This window comes from Neltuma alba, unplaced genomic scaffold, assembly GCF_004799145.2.
Source record: "Neltuma alba isolate B1F8T4 unplaced genomic scaffold, ASM479914v2 tig00011245_pilon, whole genome shotgun sequence".
Classification (NCBI taxonomy): Eukaryota; Viridiplantae; Streptophyta; class Magnoliopsida; order Fabales; family Fabaceae; genus Neltuma; species Neltuma alba.
In genome coordinates, this window is record NW_021635962.1 from 261,999 (window position 1) to 283,216 (window position 21,218).

Below are 21,218 nucleotides of genomic sequence, written 5' to 3' on the forward strand. Positions count from 1 at the left end.
ATCATATTAATTACTGTCGTCATCCACACTTGGCCACGGGGTATATGTCATGTGTGCATAGAAAGCTACTGAGAAGAAAATAATACGATGTTAAACTAAAAGCTAGTGAGATAATTGATTTTAGTTTTAAACATAAGATTTTAATCTATGTTATACTACTTCCAATCCTAATTATAAGAGCTAGTTGACTAATTTGAGGAGTTTGAGTAAAAAAGTTAAATTAGTTATTTTTAATAAATATGTGTTGTCTTTCCTGAAATATCCTTGCTAATTAAGTGTATTGGCTATAACTACCATTGTTAGAAGTATTATCTTGAAAAAAAGGTATAAATATGAGAGACAAAGTAGATTAGGGTCTTATATTTAGGATCAAAATAAAAGTCAAACATGGTCTTACATTGAGGACCGGAGGTAGTATGTCATAATCATTATTTTTTTCTAAACTAATTTATCTAACTTATAAATTGAATTTATTAGAATTGAGTTTCCACAAACACTCACAAAACCAGGTGGTTATATTATTTTCAACGCAATCATGATATGCACATAGACACAATCATGATTGGCCTGGAATCGAAATGCATACATATAACAATGTGGTTTCAATTCGACGAGGAGATAGAAACGTAAAGCTGGGTTGAACTATAAAAGAGAGAAGGCCATGTGAATTTAGAGCATATGGAAATTTGCTTTTGTATGGGCATGGACCACAGAGGATTGGATACCCAGTCTTTACTGTCCCACTCAAAGTTCATACTTACAAGATTGGCCCAAGAAAGTGAAAGAAACATATGGCTTGTCTCCCCCCACAACAAAACTGGGCTTTAACTCTAACAAACATGAGGACCACTTTCTTTACACCAGTGAAAGGGAAGCTAGTGCGGTCTTATTTTTCATTTTTTTTAAAATTTTTTAAATACAAGTGGAAAAGTAATAACCAATCACAAAGCCTAGGCTCAATTTACTGGATCCAAATGCCCAATCTGCATGAGTGTGGTCATTAGTATAAAAACTAGTTCAAATTAAAAAAATTAGTTAACTTAGTTATTTGTAATAAATAAGTGTTATCTTTTTTAAAATATCCTTACTAATTAAATATATTGACTAGAATTACTATTATTACGAGGACTACTTAGGAAAAAATAGATAAATACAAGATATAAAGTGGATTTGAGTCTTATATTTAGGATTAAAATAAAAGTCAAATGAACTCTTATATTAAAGACTAGAGGTGGTATTATGACCCTACGATTCTTAATATAAGAGCTAGTTGACTAATTTGAATAGATTAAAAAAATTAGTTTAGTAAGTTATTTGCAATAAATACGTCTTTCATAAAGTATCTTTATTAATCAAATATATTAACTAAAACTACTATTATTACAAAGGTTATCTTAAAAAAATAAATAAATATGAAGATAAAATGAATTAAAATTTTGTATTTAAGATTAAAATAAAAATTAAACGAAATCTTATATTATACTCCTCCGGTCCTTATTATAAGACCCAATTTGACTTTTTATTTGGTCCTAATTATAAGACCCAATCCATTTTCTCTCTTATATTTATGTATTTTTTTCCAAGATAATCCTTCTAATAATGATAGTTTTAGCCAATATACTTAATTAGCAAGGATATTTTAGGAATAACAACACTTATTTATTATAAATAACCAACTTAACTTAATTCCTTAATCTCCTCAAATAAGTCAATTGGGTCTTATAATTAGGACCGGAGGAGTAATTAATTTTTGTAATTTTTTTTTTTTAAATCTACCAGCCTACCGCATGGACATCTAGACACTTTTTGGTTCCGGCGCGAGAATTTATTGCATGTAACTTGTGCAATGAAGGGGCCTCATTCTCGTGGGCGGGGATTCCAGCAGTTGGACCCTGAACGAAAATAACGGTCTCTGCGTGGCCTAACAGAACCGGAAGTATTTCAACCTGGAAGTGAAAGTCCGAGGGCATCAATGTCCAATCATCCAATTCCAAGGACATAATTGGCACTTCAGCCTCTACCTACTGCTACTCTGCATCCATCCCAACCAAATGGCTCACCTGCCACTCTAGCGGTACAAAGTTATATGAGGTTGCATCGTATTCTTCTCCTACCCCTCTCGTTGAAAAGGAGTTCCCATTTTAAAATTTTCTGCATTGACTCTCTGGCCTAACATTTGGAAAACGTTGTCTCTCCTGTGCTTTGCATTGTCATTTTCGCCGGACCTGGACTCAAGCTTTCAGCTCTATGCGATGACGCTGGCTGGGGTTCTCGCCATTCTCTTTCTCCTCCTTGCTCTGTACTGTGGGTTAGACCCTTTTGGGCACAGCCCCATCGCTGGCTTCCCGGAGTTCGAAGCCTGGAAAGTCGATTTGCCGGCTTGGTCCGATGTTCCCACTGACGTTGACGCGGAAAACTTGTTGCAGAAGTCGGAGATTAAGTTTTTGAATGAAGTTCAGGGACCTGAGAGCATTGTCTTTGACCCTCTTGGTCGTGGGCCGTACACGGGCGTCGCTGATGGGAGAATCTTGTTCTGGAATGGGCACTCTTGGACTGATTTTGCTTATACGTCGTCCAACAGGTCTGAATTTTTCTCCCTCTCTTCTATCTCGATAGCTAAATTTTGAGTCCTTGGAAATGGAATTTAAAACTATTATGTCTCTATTTAAAACCAGAATTTTTATTCTTTTATTCTTGTTTTTTCTAAATGACTGTATGATTCCTCTGTTGAGTCATTATTTTGTAATTAGCTCTGAAATGGTTCTCTTCCATTATTTACAACTGTTTTCGTTTCTTTTTAATTTTGGGTTTGATGACAGCGGCATGGTCTTTCTGTTCATGGTCCTTTTGCGTGCTTATTAGAATTCAAACGCTAGACAACTGAATTCATTAATAATGTTTGTAAACAGAGATTTGTTGTTATTGGTGTGACACATGAGACCCCCGAGATTAATTTGTCCCATGAACATTATATTTTTAGATTTCAGAATTCCATTTTTTTTAAATACTGTAATCAGAAAATGCAGTCGGACAGAAATGATTTGTTAGTCTCAATTCTAACTCTTAAAGAGAAAGTTATTCGCTGATTTTGAGAATGAATAATTGTTGGAATCAAGTGGTGAAATGAGATTATTGAGATAGAAAGGTGAGTGAGCGGACAATTTATTTATAATCTAGCAGAACTGAATTCACAACTCAGTACTGATAACTCCAATCTTCGTTTGAGATAGTTACAGGATAATGAATATCTCAGAGCAATACCTTGAGCCTCTTTCGTTTTGTCTTTGGTTTCCTGTTTTAGATTTCGTATTTTGCTGTACTGTTGTTGAGATGTCTAATTTGGTTGGAATGGTACTGTATATATTACAAATTGTGAGTTTTCTTATTCTTATCGAAGTTTAATGAGCACAACACATCCAAGTCTTCTCATGGCCTATGAATATAAAATTTCGGGTGCAGGTCAGAAATATGTAATCCCATAGCATCTTCTACACCTTTTAGTTACGTAAAGAATGAGCACATCTGTGGAAGACCTTTGGGACTCAGATTTCACAAGAAAACAGGTGACATGTATATCGCGGATGCATATTTTGGGCTCATGAAGGTGGGGCCTGAGGGTGGTTTGGCAACGTCTCTTACAACTGAGGCTGAAGGAGTGCCTCTCAAGTTTACTAACGATGTAGATGTTGATGCAGAAGGAAATGTATATTTCACGGATAGCAGCACTAAATATCCAAGGAGGTAGGCTCGCGTTGTTCAATTATTTAAGACGCTAATTGCTGAGACTGCACATTTTGTGATTGTCATGATTCTGGAAATAAGAGAAATTTTCAAATAGAACATGCTGAAAGATGCCTGCAGCACTGATTATAGTTTAATACTGCTGCAATTCTACTTGCCCTCTGCTTATCTATGATGTGTGTGTGGGGACAATTTTTTTATTACGACCATTCTCTAACCAGCATGAACAATATGGGTTGGTTGTGGACTGCCATACCCATGCAGCAGATAAATAAATCTAATGATGAGAATCAAATTAAGTGGTGGCTTCTGTTTTCAAAACAGAAGGCTACAAAGAGATGATACATTGTGGCTCAAGGGCTTTTGAGACCACTAGGAATGATATGGATTTCTGATGTCATTTTCGGCGTAAAACATCTGATGTCATTTGTTGGTATACAGAGCACAAAAAGAATTTCATATTTAGCAGTTTGTTGACAGTTGTGGAAAATATTTAGAATTCTAAAGCTTAGAATTCTGTTGGACTGCTTCTTATTAATTTCTTCCCAGTCTTGGATTCTTGGTTATGACATGGACTTTTTGCAGGAATTTCCATCAGCTGGTATTCTCTGGCGAGGATAGTGGCAGGGTTTTGAAATACAACCCCGCCACAGGCGAAACCAGTGTTCTTGTCAGGAACGTCCAATTTCCAAATGGCATTTCCTTAAGCAAGGATGGTTCCTTTTTTGTCTTCTGTGAAGCGTCTATTGGCAGGTGAAACTATCATTTAGCACTTTCTGTTTTCTCTATATGCATGGTACTCTAGTTTCTTCTCTAAATTTACATATACATGATCCACTGCTATATGTAGGTATGGAATTGGAATCTGGATGATTTTATGTTATCATTGCTTCAATTATATTTTTCATCATTTAACCTAACTCTTATCTGTCATCCTACTATCGAATTTGGATAGGATGCTAACTTTGGTTTATTATTAGTTAATACTACCTTCTGTCTTTAATATACAAGTTAGTTCACTAATTTAAGTAGATTAAAAAAATTAGTTAAGTTAGTTATTTGTAATAAATAGATGTTGTATTTCCTAAAATATCCTTGCTAATCAATTGTATGGGCCAAAACTATCATTATTACAAAAACTATCTTGAGGAAAAATGGATAAATATAAGAAATAAAGTGGATTGGAATATTATATTTAGGACCAACATAAAAGTTAAAAGAGCTTTTATATCAAGGACCGAAGGTAGTAGTCAGTAGTTATTGGTGAGAAAATCGCTTCTTGGACTGCTGCTCCTTAATTACTATGAATAGGTCCCTGGATCGCTCATTTTCATTCCTTGAAAAATGGTGTGATTATCAATTCGAAATTCTGAGGATTTTTTCCCTCACCCTAGTAACCCTTCGAAAGCATGCTTTCATTCTGATTTCATCCTTTCAAGACTCTAAAATTAGACAATTCGATTTTTCGAGGATCAAATGTTTTGAGGCTGAATCAATATTATAAAATGATTCCTGTTGGGAAACCCGACACAGAGCTCATATAAAGGTGCAATACGTAGAGCAAATACTTTTGGCTATGCGGGGGGTTTTGATCTTATTTATTTTTTTAATAGCACTGGATTCAAAGAGTCTGGAACTAAACTCGAATTCATGTTCATGTTAGTGACCCAAAGTTTCGTATTCTCAATTTCTCATTCTCTAGGTTAAGTAAGTTCTGGCTAAAAGGCGATAAAGCTGGGACCTCGGAGGTGTTAGCCATTCTTCCTGGATTCCCCGACAATGTGAGAGTCAATGAGGATGGAGACTTTTGGGTGGCTCTTCATTGTCGAAGGTATATGTACAGTTACATAAATGCCCACTACCCACAGATCAGAAAATTCATGCTGAAGCTTCCTATTCCAACAAGGATTCAATACTTACTTCAGATAGGATGGAGGCTCCATGCAGTAGTTGTTAAGTATAGCCCCGAGGGTAAGCTTCTGCAGATATTGGAGGATAGTCAAGGAAAAGTTGTGAGAGCTGTGAGTGAAGTGGAAGAGAAGGATGGTAAACTCTGGTTTGGAAGTGTTCTCATGCCCTTTGTTGCAGTTTATGATCTGAAATAAAGCGAGGAAACTGGAGGCTGAATTTTTCTTTCACATTATCAATTAACACTTACACGCGTCTTTGTAGTGTAAGCAACTAGCCCCATGTAATAATCAAGAAGATACATTGAGACTTGGTTTTGTCCACTCTCATTGGGAGGCTTCCCCTTTTGCGTCATTGTTTACAGTATGATTTTTACCAACGTGAATTTGTAAATAAGGTTATAAAAAAGTCTCTAACAATCGTAACTGGTGGATTGTGATCCGGAAAAAGTTTTGACTATTGTTGTATATAGCTATTTTTTGGGAGTCTAACAACGTGGCAATAAAAGTAATTCTTTTTTAGCTGAAGGCAATAAAATTAATTCAATTCGGGCGTTTTGAGATTCAAAATCCTTGGTTTTGAAATGTTTCAAGAAAGTTTTAATTATATGTCTGAGTATCGAAATATCTGATACATCATTGATATCTAGCAAAAAGTAACAAAAATGCCATCTCAGTCTTTGAAAGAAAATCAAAACAAATCTGAAAAGATCACAGTGAGATAGAGAGAGACCCTGGTACCCGCCTTAATCCATTGATTACCAATACCAAGTGCTTCAAACTTGTAGTTATAAGCTGTGCTGCTAATTGAACACATTTTTTTGGCCTAATCTAACGCATATTTTTTTTTTAACTAAGGTTTATTACATGCTGAATACTAATGATACTATATATCATGGATTTTATATACTAATAATAAATAAGATACCAATATATATATATTTTGCCTTGTAGCCCACATTTCCACAAGAATGTTGCTTTTTTGCCATGTCTGATGATGAGAAGTTCAGAGCTGCACCGTGTCCTACTAATTATTTCAAAAGATATTTTGGAATTAAAAATAAAAAATTACCCATCCTAACATTAATATTTTTACAAAAAATTAGTATAATAAAATTAACTAAATATATTGTATTTTAAAGCAAAGGATACTTTTGTTCGAAGAGTTCATATTTATCTTCTCCAGCGCCACATGATAAATTACAAAACATAAAATTTTGTCATCTCTTATTCTTATCACGTCCTATAAACTTAGTAACCTTTCATTTCTACTTTGTTTACTTTCTGAGCTCCGCTGCACCATTATTCTGTTTAGGAGAACCCCACGGTGCGTTTGAGTGCATTGTGTCATTATTCTTGACCACCCCGTCCATGCCCATCGTCTCAGCTCTCTAGTGTTTCACTGCAGTGACGAAACCGTGCGATAGCCTTCCTAGTGAAACTGTTCCTTCCCGCCTTTGCGTACAAATGGTGAGTTAGGGTCTTGTTGTTTATCTCTCTGCCTCGTGCCTTCGTTGCGTTCTTGAAGCAGTTGACAAGTAAACTGTACTTGACCTGATGTTTGTTTAGGCTTTTTGATTTTTATTGGCGCTCTTGAAATTCTTTAACACATTGTTTTGCGGTTTCTGTTGATATTACAGTCGGAATACGGAAATGGTTTATGAAATCTCATAACAAGAGCAATGCTTCGGAGTCGAAGCCTACGAATCAAGTGAAGCCTTCTCCAGCTAAACCACAAACCAGAAAACCAGTGAGCTTCGTTGCCCTTTTGCCCTTGTGTTTATTCCACGTTGGTCAAGCTTTCTGAAATGCGTTTCTAGTGTTTCACTGCAGTGACGAAACCGTGCGATAGCCTTCCTAGTTGAAACTGTTCCTTCCCGCCTTTGCGTACAAATGGTGAGTTAGGGTTCTTGTTGTTTATCTCTCTGCCTCGTGCTTTCGTTGCGTTCTTGAAGCAGTTGACAAGTAAACTGTACTTTGACCTGATGTTTTGTTTAGGCTTTTTGATTTTTATTGGCGCTCTTGAAATTCTTTAACACATTGTTTTGCGGTTTCTGTTGATATTACAGTCGGATATACGGAAATGGTTTATGAAATCTCATAACAAGAGCAATGCTTCGGAGTCGAAGCCTACGAATCAAGTGAAGCCTTCTCCAGCTAAACCACAACCAGAAAAACCAGTGAGCTTCGTTGCCCTTTTGCCCTTGTGTTTATTCCACGTTGGTCAAGCTTTTTCTGAAATGCGTTTATTAAGTCACCATTTAGGTATAATTTCTAGGTTCACCATTTAGGTATAATTTCTAACTCTTTTAACAGGGGATTAGGGGAAACTGTACAGGAAGAGGTTCAAGTGTGAAGAGTATGGAATGTGCTTTCTTGTACTGTTGCATGTATGCATGATGGACCTTCCATTGAGCAGGCTTCTTTTTTCTGAAGTCTATAGCTGAGGATTTACTTCCATGTCTAAGTTGCATGTCAATGGGAACGCGAAAGACCGTATTTTCTTTTGTTTCTGTTTTCATTGTGACCCTGTAACTTTCAAGACCTGGCTTAATCAAAAGTGGGGGTTATTGATAGATTTTGGTTTCTGATCAGCCTGAAACCTCTGCAAATCAAGGCACCAAATGTCCCGTAGGGTTGTTATGGGGTGGAAATAATGGATGACTAGATATGGTTTCATATTTCTTTTTGATTGGCCTTGCACACTTTGTTTACCGTCAACTTCATGACGAACATGGAAGTAATGAAAGATCTCTTTCTGCAGGTGGTTGGAGGCCAAGATAGTACAGGGAAGAGGAAAACTAGCAAAAATGCTGCCACTGAAAAAAACAAAAATGATGAAAAAGAGGCACAGGAGCTTCCTGCTAAAAGGAAGAATCCTAAGGACAGTGAAGACTTGCAGAAGCCTCTTCCTAAAAAAAGTCATTTAGATGATGACAACGACGACACTGCCTTGCTTACATCTAAAAGGAAATCAGTTGATACCACCCCAATAAAAAAATTGAAGAGGGAATCTTGTAGGGAAATTCCCCTTAAGTCTCCTGATTTGGAACAAAGTGATGAGGATGATGTCAAAGATGATGTATTGCCTGTTAAATCTGGCGGAAGGGGACGTGGAGGAAGAGGAGCGTCTGCACAATCTAGTGGACGAGGTAGAGGGGGTGGAAGGGGTGGATTTATGAATTTTGGCGAAAGAAAAGATCCTCCTCACAAAGGAGAAAAGGTGCATAATTATTATATACGCAAGGATCTATCAAATAATAATATCATGTCTTATTAAAGACATTAAAACTTCGATACTATTTTTATTTATTTATTTATTTCAGGAAGTACCTGAAGGTGCTCCTGATTGTTTGGCTGGTTTGACTTTTGTCATCAGTGGAACATTGGACAGGTATTTGCATAGGCAGAACTTGCCTCCCAGTTTCTTTCTTCTCCTTCAAATTTTTTTCAGCTGTTGATTAGGTTCTCATTCTTCTTAGAGTTAGAGATGATGGTACATAACTCTGGGTTAGCCTTATTTCTCTATCTTGAGTTTTGTGGCATTAACTGCTACATATTTATAGTTTGGAACGAGAAGAAGCAGAAGATTTGATTAAACGACATGGTGGTCGTGTCACTGGATCAGTCAGCAAAAAAACGGTGCTATGATTAAACATCTTGCTTCATATGTGGTTGAATTCACATTATCGGCATGTGATTAACATATTCTGTGTGCAGAATTATCTTCTATGTGATGAAGATATTGGAGGTCGGAAATCTTCAAAAGCCAAAGAGTTGGGGTTAGTATTGCATATTTTAAGGAATCTCCTCAAACAATACCTCGTTCTATTTTCTATTTTGACGTATATTTTGTTTTTGTTTTATAGTACGAAATTTCTCACAGAGGATGGGTTGCTTGACATGATTCGTGCGTCAAAACCTGTAAAAGCTCATCCACAGGAAGAATCAAAAAAATTGATGAATAAGGTTGTTGCAACCCAGTCTAAAAGTCCTCAGAAAGCAGGAGTCAAGGGTAGGATCTATGAGCATATTCCTTTATCCTTTTGGTTATCACCATTGGCATATGTTCTTTTTTCTTTCTTTCTTTCTTTGTATCTTTGAATTGGCAGCAAATCTTAAGAGTCCAGAAGTTGTTAGAATATATGGGTACAGCTCCGTATGCTTTAATTATCATGTTTCTATCAACATGTGCAGTCTCCCAACCTTCAGGCTCAGCTTCTGCTCAAGTGAAGCCTAAGACAGAGAGTTCTGTGCAGTCTTCTTTCATGTGGACAGAGAAGTATCGACCTAAGGTTCCAAATGACATCATTGGAAATCAATCACTTGTATGTGTCAACCCTTATCATCATACTTTGTGGTTAAGTTTAATTTCATTCATACCTGGATTTGAAGAGGCGTTATAAAATTTCCTGATGTTATGGAATACAGGTTAAGCAGCTTCATGATTGGTTGGCACATTGGAATGAACAATTTCTTGACAGTGGAAAGAAAAAGGGAAAAAAGCAAAATGACACTGGTTCAAAAAAAGCTGTCTTATTAAGTGGAACCCCTGGCATAGGAAAAACCACTTCAGCAAAGTTGGTTTGTAAGATGCTTGGTTTCCAAGCTATAGAGGTGGGAGCAAGTCCCTCTACAATCCATTTGTGGCAATACCTTTTTATCATCTAATTCATCTCTTATGAGTTTCAGGTTAATGCTAGTGACAGCCGTGGGAAGGCTGATAGCAAAATTGTTAAAGGAATCAGTGGAAGCAATGCAAACTCTATAAAGGAACTTGTCACCAATGAAGCATTGGGTGCTAAGACGGATGGGTTGGTCTTGTTTGTGACAATTTTTATGCATGAATGACTGTGTAAATATACATGTTCCCATAAATTCCATGATATTTCAGGGCGAAGCATTCCAAAACTGTGCTTATCATGGATGAGGTTGATGGCATGTCAGCAGGTGATCGGGGTGGCATTGCTGATCTTATTGCTAGCATCAAGATATCAAAAATTCCTATTATCTGCATTTGTAATGACCGCTACAGCCAGAAACTGAAAAGTCTTGTGAACTATTGTCTGCTGCTTAGCTTTCGAAAACCTACAAAGCAGCAGGTATTTTTGCACCTGCTTTTTTCCCCTAATATTCTTGTTTATTGTTTATAAAATCTTTGTTCGCATTAGGTCCTGGTAATGATCTTCTTGCCAGTTTTGTTATGCTCATGAAATCTTTAGGAAATGAGGATTACTTTTTGACAAATTATCAAGCTTATTTGTGAAAAGAGCATTAGAGTTGGCTTTTCTTGTTGATAATAGAAGTACAGCACAGTTTTGAGAATTGAATTCTTCTCCTGCAATTGCTTGATCCTTCCATGGTAAAAATCGTTTGTGTCTTTTATTGAATGTTGATACTCTATTTTCCTGAGGTTCATATGGTACATGGAATGGAGATGAGTGGATTTAAAGATAGAAAATGGCCTTTTAGTTCTCACTTTTAAAATAATAGAAAAGAACACAAAATGTTAAGTAATGATTATAGGAACATAATAGAAATCGCAAAGGGAGGAAGGAGAGAGAATCCCTCACTCTTTAAGATAACAAACGAAGCTATAATAATCTCTTAATTCTTTGGTTCTTCCTCTTCAATGATTACATGAGCTTCATAAATCATATCACTTTGGAACATGGATTATTTGCAAACAATCCATGTTCAGCCCCAAGACGATAATCTGTACTGAGTGGGTTGCTGAATTATTGAGTTTAATGAGCTCAAAGTTTGACCAGACCTATATATGTTTTTAAACATTTAACTTTAATTTTCTCTACGTTTTAATACAAGTTTGATGTTATATGGAAGGTTTTTTCTCTATGTTTTGATGCTGGATTTGATTTATTCCAGATGGCAAAGAGGTTGATGCAAGTTGCGAAAGCTGAAGGGCTTCAAGTCAATGAGGTATAAGTCTGATCCATCAATTAGTTCTATCCTATTGCCTGGAGCCCGTAATTGCAATTAGTTGTGTGGATTTTGAGGGTAATGAACTTGTTTGAACCATTGATATTGGTATTTGTCAGTCACAAAATCATTATTATCTTCACTGTATTATCAAATACAGATTGCTCTTGAGGAGCTGGCAGAAAGAGTTAATGGAGATATGCGCATGGCGCTAAATCAGTTGCACTATATGAGCCTCTCCACGTCTGTTATTAACTATGACGACATCAGGCAGCGCCTTTTATCTAGCTCAAAGGATGAGGACATCTCGCCATTCACTGCTGTTGATAAGTATGGAATTAGTCCTTCTATAGTTAAAATTATGTACTGTCGTAGTCTTGTGGCTTGCACAACAAGGACTTTTCCATTTTGGAAACCCAAGCATGTTTATTTAGAAGATGTAAAATGTAAGCCAGCACTTATGCTAACTTGTCATCTTATCTTGTAGGCTTTTTGGTTTTAATGCTGGGAAGTTGAAAATGGATGACAGGATCAATCTTAGCATGAGTGATCCTGACCTTGTTCCTCTTCTTATTCAGGTTCTTTAATTCCTTTGACTGTTAATTTTGGAAATGTAATGTTGGAAAAGCACCTGAATCCTGCTTTATGACTATTTGATTCTTGCCTAGTCTTGGTCCGTAATTTTTTCTAGGCAAATTTAACTTTTTGGGTTCTATTTATATTTTAACCCAGACCTTATTGACAGAAATACTTGCTGTGCAGCACAATCTGAAGTTCAAAGTAGTCTTTGCTTTTACTCATTGTAGTACTGGAGGGTTTTTTGCTGCACAATAGCCATATGTTTCATGCTGCATTAGAACAAGTAGTCAAATTACACCTTATAACTTCTTTTTGGGATATATACATGGCAGGAAAATTATATTAATTATAGACCAAGTTTGGCTAGTAAAGATGACAATGATGTGAAGCGCATGAAGTTAATTGCCCGTGCTGCTGAGTCTATTGCTGATGGAGATATAGTGAATGTACAGATTCGAAGATATCGGCAGTGGCAGCTCTCTCAAGCTAGTACTCTTGCATCAAGTATAATTCCGTATGTAGCTTATATCTGATCTGGACTGAACTTCTGCTCATCAATTCTTTTCCATCTAGTCGTTCATTCTAATAATTTTCTTTGCGTCTGTTTCAGTGCTTCATTGTTGCACGGGCAGAGAGAAATCCTTGAACTGGTAAAATAGGTTTATCTCATGAATGCTATTGCAATATGTCCCTTCTTACTTTTCATTTTTTGTTTTCTGTTTGTGATTCTGTCTAAGTTTTGATCTAATTCCTTAATGTACCATTTGTCCTTAAGTTTCTTCTCCTGACCCCTTGACGAGGAAAATCATAAGTTTGAACTTTCATCCCTTTGTCAGAACTAAATATCTGAGGTTATATGCAGTCAACTTCTTCTTCTTTTTTCTGGTTCGGTATGAGGGTGTTGATTATGGCATTCAGATTCATGTATGATTTTGTTGTGATTTAAGATATAAGGTTGATAATCTTCGAAGCTGTGTTCTTGTACAATTTGAGTAATCGGCATTTTAGAATTTGGGTTGATTAGGTGTTATTTCATTTTCATTTGAATTAGGATTTCTTGAGTTAGCATTGCTTAATCTTGAGTTTGGATCATAATCATTTACTGAACTCGTTGAACCATTTTTTCAAAAAATAATATAGAAACAATTCATATGGAAACTAATAAATTAAACAATGCAATAAAAATTTACGAACAAAATGTCATGAAAATTATGTTCACGCATAAATTTTAATAATTTTAATTGAATTTGATAAGTCCTCAGCGTTGTGTCCTGCTTGTGATTGTTATTTGCTAAAGATTTGACGTTGGAATTGACTGAATGCATTGAACACATCCTAGTACCACTTCAATTATCGGAAACTTTCTTTTTACTGCCTCGGTCTACGCACTTGGTTTTGAAGTAGTTTTACTGTGAATTAGTTTAATTATCACAGCAGTTGTAGCCTATAAGAGAGGGCTTTGGCTTTGTGTGGCCTTTAGATCTATTTTAAGCAATATACTCACTTGTTTTGAAGTGTTTGATGTCCTGATTTCCTTTCTTGTTACACATCAAATAGTTTTTATTTTCCTGTTTTTCTCGTTCATGTTGGTCCCTCATTGAGAGAGTCCTGATAGGTTTAGATTCTTATGCAGTGTCACTACTCACAATTTGCATCATATATGCAGGGTGAACGGAATTATAACCGGTTTGGTGGTTGGCTGGGGAAAAACTCAACAATGGGCAAAAACTTCAGGCTTTTGGAAGATCTGCATGTTCACGTTCTTGCTTCTCGTGAATCCAGTCCAGGAAGGTAAATAATTATTCACCGTAATACCTTAAGTTTATTATCTGCTTGTTTGCTCATGCATCTAACGTTTTGCCTGTTTCATTTGATTGTTAAACATTCTTGTCAGCACGTGCAAATAATTTTTTAGGAGTTAGCATGGGACTGATCTGTCTTGTGCAACTTTCAAGCAGTTCCTGTTCGAACCTTCAATTCAAACTGTGTTTGTGTATCTAATTTTCAATGTTAGGAACTTCTATCAATTTTAAGCATCTGGAATAATTTGATCCGACTTGCCTCTTCTTCAATATCATACTTGAAGATAGGTGTCCTGTAGATTTATGGACGTAATATTTTTTTATTAATTGTTGCAGGGAAACCCTCCGTTTGGATTATCTTAAACCACTCCTTCAACAGTTGACAGAACCATTGAGAGTCTTGCCTAAGGTTGGAAGTGTATCTATTGCTGAAGGTTGTAAATATGGAAATATTTAATCTGAATATTAGTTGAGTGGCACCTTTCCTCGTGAAAATATCAGGATGAAGCTGTTCAGAAGGTTGTGGAATTTATGAATAATTACTCAATCAGTCAAGAAGATTTTGATACTATTATCGAACTATCAAAATTCAAGGTGATTTACCGTATCTGATGATGCCGTTACAAACTTCCACTACCGCTAGTTTATCTTTTATATTTTATGCATCAGGGTCATCCAAATCCACTGGATGGCATACCGCCAGCTGTTAAATCTGCACTGACAAAAGCATACAAAGAAGAGAGCAAGTCTCGGATGGTTCGAGCTGCAGATCTAGTCGCAATTCCTGGAATGAAAAAACCTGTTAAGAAGCGAGTTGCTGCTATCCTAGAACCATCCGACGAGGGACTGGAACAGGGTGAAGGTGATATCCTGGAAGAGAGTGAAGAAGAGAATTCCTCAGACACAGAGGAGTTAGGTAAGTTTTGTCTGCACTTCAGATTATTCTTATTGGCTGTCTAATTTATGGCAACTAACTTTTTTGCACCCCTCATCAGACGGTACCGCCACTGGTGAGAAGCTGCAGTCAGAACTTCAAAGTTTAAATTCAAAGGGTATATCATAATCTCCCATTAGTTTGTGGTAATATATATTTCGGGCAATTACTGTTGAACGAGTGATGATAATTGACGGTTTGTTCTGCAATGTAGCCATGCAAGTACAATTGGATTTGAAGGGAACAGGAAATTCAAGTGCCAAGAAGACGCCAGCTGGAAGAGGTAAAGGTGCTTCTGCATCGGCTGGGAAGGGTGGTCAAGCTTCAAGAGGTGGGGCAAAAAGAAAAAGGTAAAGAAGCAGTGTGAATATTGGAAGGGATTTTCATGGAACAAGGGAATGAACCGAGAGTCTTGTTGAATTTTGTTAGGCAATGCTTGAGAGATTCCTGTTTCCGGTTGTACATGGTCTCTGATTTTGTCATATTTTGCCATGAGAGAATCAAAAGCATTGAAACATGGACTGCTTCAAAGTTAACGCGCTAGCAGATTTAGATAAGTCAATATTATCAATGGAGTTAACGATTATGCTGGATTAACTTGCAATATCAGATGTCAAAGTTAATATGAATAGTAATTATATATCAATATAGCAATATAAACAAGTTACTCTTTCATTTATCATTGTCCTCATGTTGGCACGTGAAATGAAAATATAAAGTAAATTAATCCTACTGAGAGAACACGAGGAGTTTAGAAATAACCTTGGCTGTTCTCTCCTTCCTTCCAAACACACACCAAAATTACTGATAATTTACCGAAATTACCCGTAATTTGGTTCTCGAAAGATCAATGAAAATGCACCTTGTTAGTTAGAGGATAAATAGAGACCAAAAATGGGTATGAGAGCATGGGTTGTTGAGTTTAATTTATTTTAAGTAATTTTTTTGTTATTTTTGTTAGAAGAAAATAACGTGTTATCATATTTTTGCCTTCCATAACTGCATTTGATTCCTGAGCTCCCCATGTTCATTGAAGTGATTTTACGGTGTACGAGATAAATATGTAGAAGAGTTTATTTCGACTTGCAGAAAACTACTTCTAAGAAGCACTTTTCAGGGTATCCAAACACCATTTTAATCTGATACAAAAGTTTGAGTTTATTTGTAACTATGCCATATTCGAGTTGAGATAAGATTTGGGTCATATTTTGGCTGAATTACCGGTGACGTAATACGACTAGATCAACCAATATTTCTTACCCAAATAATAATAATAATAATAATTCCACTCAGATGCACCTTAGACAAACTGAAAGAGAAGAGCTCAGTTGCTTTGCTTGGGAAGGAGGTCTTATTATTACACAAAAGAATTGATTTTTTTTATTGTATTTCCCACCTTTTTCTGGGTGAAAATACTTGCTCAATGGACACGTATCGGGCAGAGAGATCCCTGCCTTGTGTTGCACAAAAACCTTTGGATCCCACCAACACCACCCCTCTATGATAAGAATTGAGATTATCCCCATGAATCATCTACATACATTATATGCATTATATTGCATTGTTGCATCACAAGGCTACAGAAACTTTTGTTCTTCAGCCTACCACCATTCATTCCACAAACAAAAACTTGCAAAACAAAATGATCGCACAATCACGGCTTCTATTCTTTATTCAACCAAAGCTACCTCCATATCCCGTGATTTTTTTTTACATCTTTGGGATTTCCACCAATCTGCAATCCAAGAACAACAAAATGAAGTCTTCTACAATCATGCAGCTATGTGATCATTTCTAAAAACGACGAACTTATAAGTGGAAGTATATTGAGGAGGAGGAAAATAGGTTATAAATAGTAGAAAGGAATACAAAACCTTGTATTAACTGAAGTTTACAATGAGAAAACATGAGATAATGTAAGTTGGAATCTCACATAATTGTGAATGCTTATGTTGCCAGCCAAAGGATTGGTTCTTCAATGGCAAGCGGCGAATCTAGAATCCTGTCCAAAGGTTCCAAGCATCCGGCATGCTGCTTCCAGCAATTTTCCTGTCATTTTATACTTCTCTTGAGATTAAAGACATACATAAAAAATTCGACTTGTTCAATATACCTCATCCAACGTTAAATCAATTAACCTTCGTGTAAATTTAGACATAATAAGGTTGGACACAGCACAAGTCACATGACCAGGATTGAACTAACAAAGATATGAACAAAAACTGCACAACAACCAACAAGTTATTGGTTGAGATGTTAAGCGGTGTCACCTCACAAGAAGAAGAACACAAGTTCAAATTCCTGGAAGTATACTTGTTGGGAGAGCTTTAATCTTAATGCTCCCAACCCAACAAAAATTAGTCTTTAGCCGAAACTGACTTGAGGATACTTCGAGTTATATTATAAAAAAAAAACAAAACAAAACATTGCTGCAGAACAATTTATGGAGCATCAAAATATTCTGTTCTAGAGAAGAAAAGACAAATAAAAATGAACAGATGTCAGTGAACAAAAACTCGTTCTTGTTTCTCCATATTCCGTTATTTAAATTCGGTGATTTCAGAATTTGGCATCACTTTAATCCGAATTTTCTATGTTAAGTCCTGTCTGTTTTCAAGATTGGCATCTTTTAGCGTTCCACGTTAGACAACGACTCAATCTTTGAGCATCAGGCATGGTCCATCGCACATACAATGAAGATAAATTCCTTTTAGCTAACTGTGCATTGTCGCGCACGAATCCGAACTTTGTTGGCTTATTTTGAAAGCATATATGCACAAATTTGCAAAATTTGAGTAATCAAAACTTTGTCAGGAAATATTCATCCTTTGATTTAGGTTTAATCAAGCTTTATTTTCTTCCTTCTCATTCATTCCCCTCAAGCCAACTATCTTCTGTGAAAAATATATTAGATATAAATCTCTATAAAATAAATAAAAATCCCTTGCACCAACCACAGGTAAACTCCTAGTAGAAAGGCGATGCAGATAAATGGGGACACTGCTATACCGTGTTGGATTAGTTTGACTAATTCACGCTAATAATATCTTTTAACGGTTAACTTGCAATTGCAACCATAATCACATGAATTTTTCATCTAAACACATCTGGTTGTTCAAAACTAGACATTAATTACAACGTTGTCCTGCGAAGTCGTGGCTCTCTAATAATATCTATTCATAAGTTCCACCATATTTCTTAAGGCTTAAGTCAAGCCCTCGTAAAACAAACGCAAGAACGAAAATACCAAAGAAAACAAAGGCAATCACACACTTTCACATCATTATCAGTGTCCACTTTTCCAGCCAATAAACAATTCACCAAAGTAAGAGTATAGAAAAAGAAAAGTACCTCTTCTCTGTTTAACCACGACTTTGGCGGGTTGAACCGTCCGGGTCACCGGTTTTTCCTCCTCCTCCGGTGGGAACAAAACCCCGTCGATACCCTGAACCGAGATACGACCGTCCGTGTAAATATCGGGGTCGAACAAATAAGCCGACCCGTCTCCCTGCCCGAATTTGACCGACCCGTCTGCCTCCTGAGCTACCACCTTATGTGGTAACCGGAGCGTATCGTACCGGACCTTACCAAACCTTCGAACTGTATTGTACATACTCTCTTCGGTTTGATATTCGGGTATTAGATGGTAGTACATTATTTGCTCCGGAGCACCCGGTTCGCTCAGCTGGTCCGTGGTTAGTTTAGCCATGGCTTCGTCGTTCGGAGCCAAGACAGTTAGGACATAGCCCTCAGACACTAACCGACCCATTTCAGTTGCCAAGGATGTCAGATTCACCAAAATGTCGGCCATTTCATTGTACCCACCGTAATGAAGCAGTGTCTGAATGAAATCCTTGACCTGGGCTTCCCCGTTGAAATGATGGTGTGGTCCACCGGGACCGGGAGCTGGGGCAGGCGCCAGAGAGGGTCCCGGAGCCATGGCATCGTAAATGGGCAAAAGCGGCGGCGAACCTGGTTTAACAGGCGGAGCCGGCTTCTTGAGGCGATGCGTCCTGGGGTCAACCTCCGGCGCTCCCTCGGGCTTCACCGCCGTAATGGACTGAAGACTCCGCCGGCGGTTGAAGTCATCTTGGACGGAACGAGGGACAAGGAGGCGCTCAATCCCGTGGATCACTCCGTCGGGTCGGGAGACTACATCGGGGTGAATAATCTTGGCGCGATCCACTGTCCATTCCCCGGTCCCATTATTGGCAAGGCGAATGAACTCGGACTTAGAGAGCGTCTCGTGACGGGTTGACCCGGTTTGAGTGGGCAACGCCTGCGATCCAATTCGGGTGGGAATGATATGAAACATGAGCAAGGACTGAAGAGACTTGAGATTGCCGGGTTCGAGAAGGAAGCGCTTGAACTCTGGGTCGAGATCACGCTCGAGAGCTTCGTTTCTGGGTGCGAAGATGGTGATGTTGTGGGCACCGACAGTGTCTTCGAGAGTCTGCAAAAGCATAGCTTTCTCGACCAGCTCGGCAAGCTCCGTGTAATGCGAGTCCAGAAGAGCCACCAGAACTGAGTTGGAGTTTATTTGACCAGAGGAAGAAGCGACCGACAATCTGAGATTTGGAGAATCGGAGAATGCGAGGAAGGGGAGGCCGGAGAGGAAGATAAGAAGAGAGAAGAGGAGCGTGGCGACGCCATGGATTCGACGATCCATGGCGACCAGAGAGAATGCGGAGGAATGAAAGACCCGAGAGAGAAGGCTTACTTTCTTCGGTTCTGCCTCTGATGTGAAGGAGCAATACAAGGCTCACTTCATTGCTGGTAGTACGAATAATTTTTTGTTTGATGTTTGGTGGGGAATAAGATGGTCCCAGAGCACCAGATTAGTTACAGTTAGTGTAAATGCGGATGCGAGATGAGAACCAATGAATGGGCGCAAATTGTTTAATTAATTATTAATCAATTAATTAATTATCCCTCTATTCCTAGTGCTCCTCCCTTGCTTCGCAGTATTAGATTAACGGTGAGTGAGTGAATGAGTGTCGGTTGCTCTGCCAGCTACTCTTTCCACGTGGCGAGTTCGCATTGGATGAAATCCAGATGTTCTTTTTTCTATTTTTCCATTTTTTAATGTTTTGGGCCCCGCCCACGGTGGGATGTTCATTGTTCTGTTCGGGATCAAGCGGGGTTCTGGAATTATTGTGGTTCAACCCATCAGTATGTTCTTTCTTCGCAATCCTGTTCTCAAGGGATAAACTTCATAGGTTAAGGTTTCCGGTCATTTGCCGTTTGTGATGTACTACTGTATACCCACCCCTTCCCCACTTATTTATAAAGCAAAGTGGATTAGTTTCACAATTTGTGAAGAATTATGCTCAATATTTTTCAATTTTAAAAAAAAAATGTATGACTTTTTAATTTCATTCTTCGGTTTTAAGATTCATCCAACACCTCCTGAAGCATTAGGGGGGGGGGACAACTACTGTTGCATGTAGTTTCCTAGTTCGGCATATCAGTTTCCCTCAACTTGTTTGTTTACTTTTAATGAAACATTTCAGATTTTTTATGGATTCTGCTCTTTAAAGGAAAAGGTTTAGCTTAATCAAGCGGAAAGGGGTGGGAATTCACGTGCATGTGGAGAAGTAATTGGGATCATAAAGTGAGGAGCTCCATTCCTTCCATTGCGTTATTGCGACACCCAAACATGTAAAGATCTCGGAATGGAGCCTCTCTCCTCGTGATACCGAAATCCTAAGTCCTCACGTTTTACGTAAACAAAACACTTTTTTTTTATTTTTAAAAATATAATACATTTATTTATGAAAAAAAAATGATATAAGAAGAAGTTGAAAATTACAATATTTTAATTTAGACACTAAAGAGGTCAAAATCTCAAAAAAGAAAATTGTGCCTAATCTGGTATTTTGTAAATATAATTAAATAATTAAAATGTCCTTGTACCAGCCTTTAAAAAAATATATATCAAACTTGTCATAGTCCTTGCATTTATTGTTATTGATTATTCAACACATGTCATTATCAGTTCACAACTTATTAATAAATAACTTGTCATTATTAGTACATTTTTTGTCATTTGCTATTCAACATTTGTTATTGTCAATTCATAATTTGTTAATAGACTTTTTAATATAAGAGTATTTTTGTTATTTAACTATATTTGCAAAATATCATATGAGACATCATTTATTCTCCTAGGATTTTAACTTCTTAGGTGCCTAAATTGGAATATTGTAATTTTCAACTTTTTTTTATCATTTTTTTATTCATTTAGTAAGTAAATAAATACATAAAGGATCACTAAACCGGCGTCTTCCCAGGTATGCTTATTTTTATTTTTTC

The 21,218-nt window shown here is 37.2% G+C and overlaps 3 protein-coding genes across 3 annotated transcripts; 2 read left to right on the forward strand and 1 right to left on the reverse strand.

Annotated features, from left to right (window-relative positions):
- The first annotated feature begins 2,128 nt into the window (after positions 1 to 2,128).
- On the forward strand, positions 2,129 to 6,108 carry LOC114762885 (protein STRICTOSIDINE SYNTHASE-LIKE 3). The gene is made up of 4 exons (XM_028952482.1): positions 2,129 to 2,581; positions 3,460 to 3,741; positions 4,327 to 4,494; positions 5,444 to 6,108. Exons 1-4 carry the CDS (start codon positions 2,253 to 2,255, stop codon positions 5,844 to 5,846), a joined length of 1,182 nt encoding a protein of 393 aa, XP_028808315.1. The 5' UTR covers positions 2,129 to 2,252; the 3' UTR covers positions 5,847 to 6,108.
- Positions 6,109 to 7,463: 1,355 nt separating this feature from the next.
- Positions 7,464 to 15,549, forward strand: LOC114762907 (replication factor C subunit 1). The gene is made up of 22 exons (XM_028952512.1): positions 7,464 to 7,544; positions 7,718 to 7,828; positions 8,413 to 8,871; positions 8,975 to 9,042; positions 9,215 to 9,290; positions 9,369 to 9,430; positions 9,518 to 9,663; positions 9,846 to 9,976; positions 10,080 to 10,265; positions 10,341 to 10,462; positions 10,543 to 10,750; positions 11,535 to 11,588; positions 11,749 to 11,918; positions 12,076 to 12,166; positions 12,500 to 12,681; positions 12,778 to 12,817; positions 13,834 to 13,958; positions 14,306 to 14,378; positions 14,471 to 14,563; positions 14,639 to 14,885; positions 14,965 to 15,021; positions 15,118 to 15,549. The coding sequence occupies exons 1-22, from the start codon at positions 7,542 to 7,544 to the stop codon at positions 15,255 to 15,257; spliced, it is 2,844 nt and encodes a 947-aa protein (XP_028808345.1). The 5' UTR covers positions 7,464 to 7,541; the 3' UTR covers positions 15,258 to 15,549.
- Positions 15,550 to 16,231: 682 nt separating this feature from the next.
- LOC114762905 (fasciclin-like arabinogalactan protein 17) lies at positions 16,232 to 19,718 on the reverse strand. The gene is made up of 3 exons (XM_028952509.1): positions 18,255 to 19,718; positions 16,837 to 16,952; positions 16,232 to 16,638 (listed from the first exon to the last, which is right to left on the reverse strand). Exons 1-2 carry the CDS (start codon positions 19,570 to 19,572, stop codon positions 16,879 to 16,881), a joined length of 1,392 nt encoding a protein of 463 aa, XP_028808342.1. The 5' UTR covers positions 19,573 to 19,718; the 3' UTR covers positions 16,232 to 16,638; positions 16,837 to 16,878.
- Between the last annotated feature and the right edge of the window lie 1,500 nt (positions 19,719 to 21,218).

Excerpts from the sequence above, each read along its gene's own strand:
- LOC114762885 (XM_028952482.1), top strand. The coding sequence starts at position 2,253 with ATGACGCTGGCTGGGGTTCTCGCCATTCTCTTTCTCCTCCTTGCTCTG. Across the intron at positions 2,582-3,459 it reads GCTTATACGTCGTCCAACAG|GTCAGAAATATGTAATCCCA; the intron begins GTCTGAATTTTT and ends TTTCGGGTGCAG. Across the intron at positions 4,495-5,443 it reads TGTGAAGCGTCTATTGGCAG|GTTAAGTAAGTTCTGGCTAA; the intron begins GTGAAACTATCA and ends CTCATTCTCTAG.
- LOC114762907 (XM_028952512.1), top strand. Across the intron at positions 9,043-9,214 it reads ATCAGTGGAACATTGGACAG|TTTGGAACGAGAAGAAGCAG; the intron begins GTATTTGCATAG and ends ACATATTTATAG. Across the intron at positions 11,589-11,748 it reads AAGGGCTTCAAGTCAATGAG|ATTGCTCTTGAGGAGCTGGC; the intron begins GTATAAGTCTGA and ends TATCAAATACAG.
- LOC114762905 (XM_028952509.1), bottom strand. The coding sequence starts at position 19,572 with ATGGATCGTCGAATCCATGGCGTCGCCACGCTCCTCTTCTCTCTTCTT. Across the intron at positions 16,953-18,254 it reads CGTGGTTAAACAGAGAAGAG|GAAAATTGCTGGAAGCAGCA; the intron begins GTACTTTTCTTT and ends ATAAAATGACAG.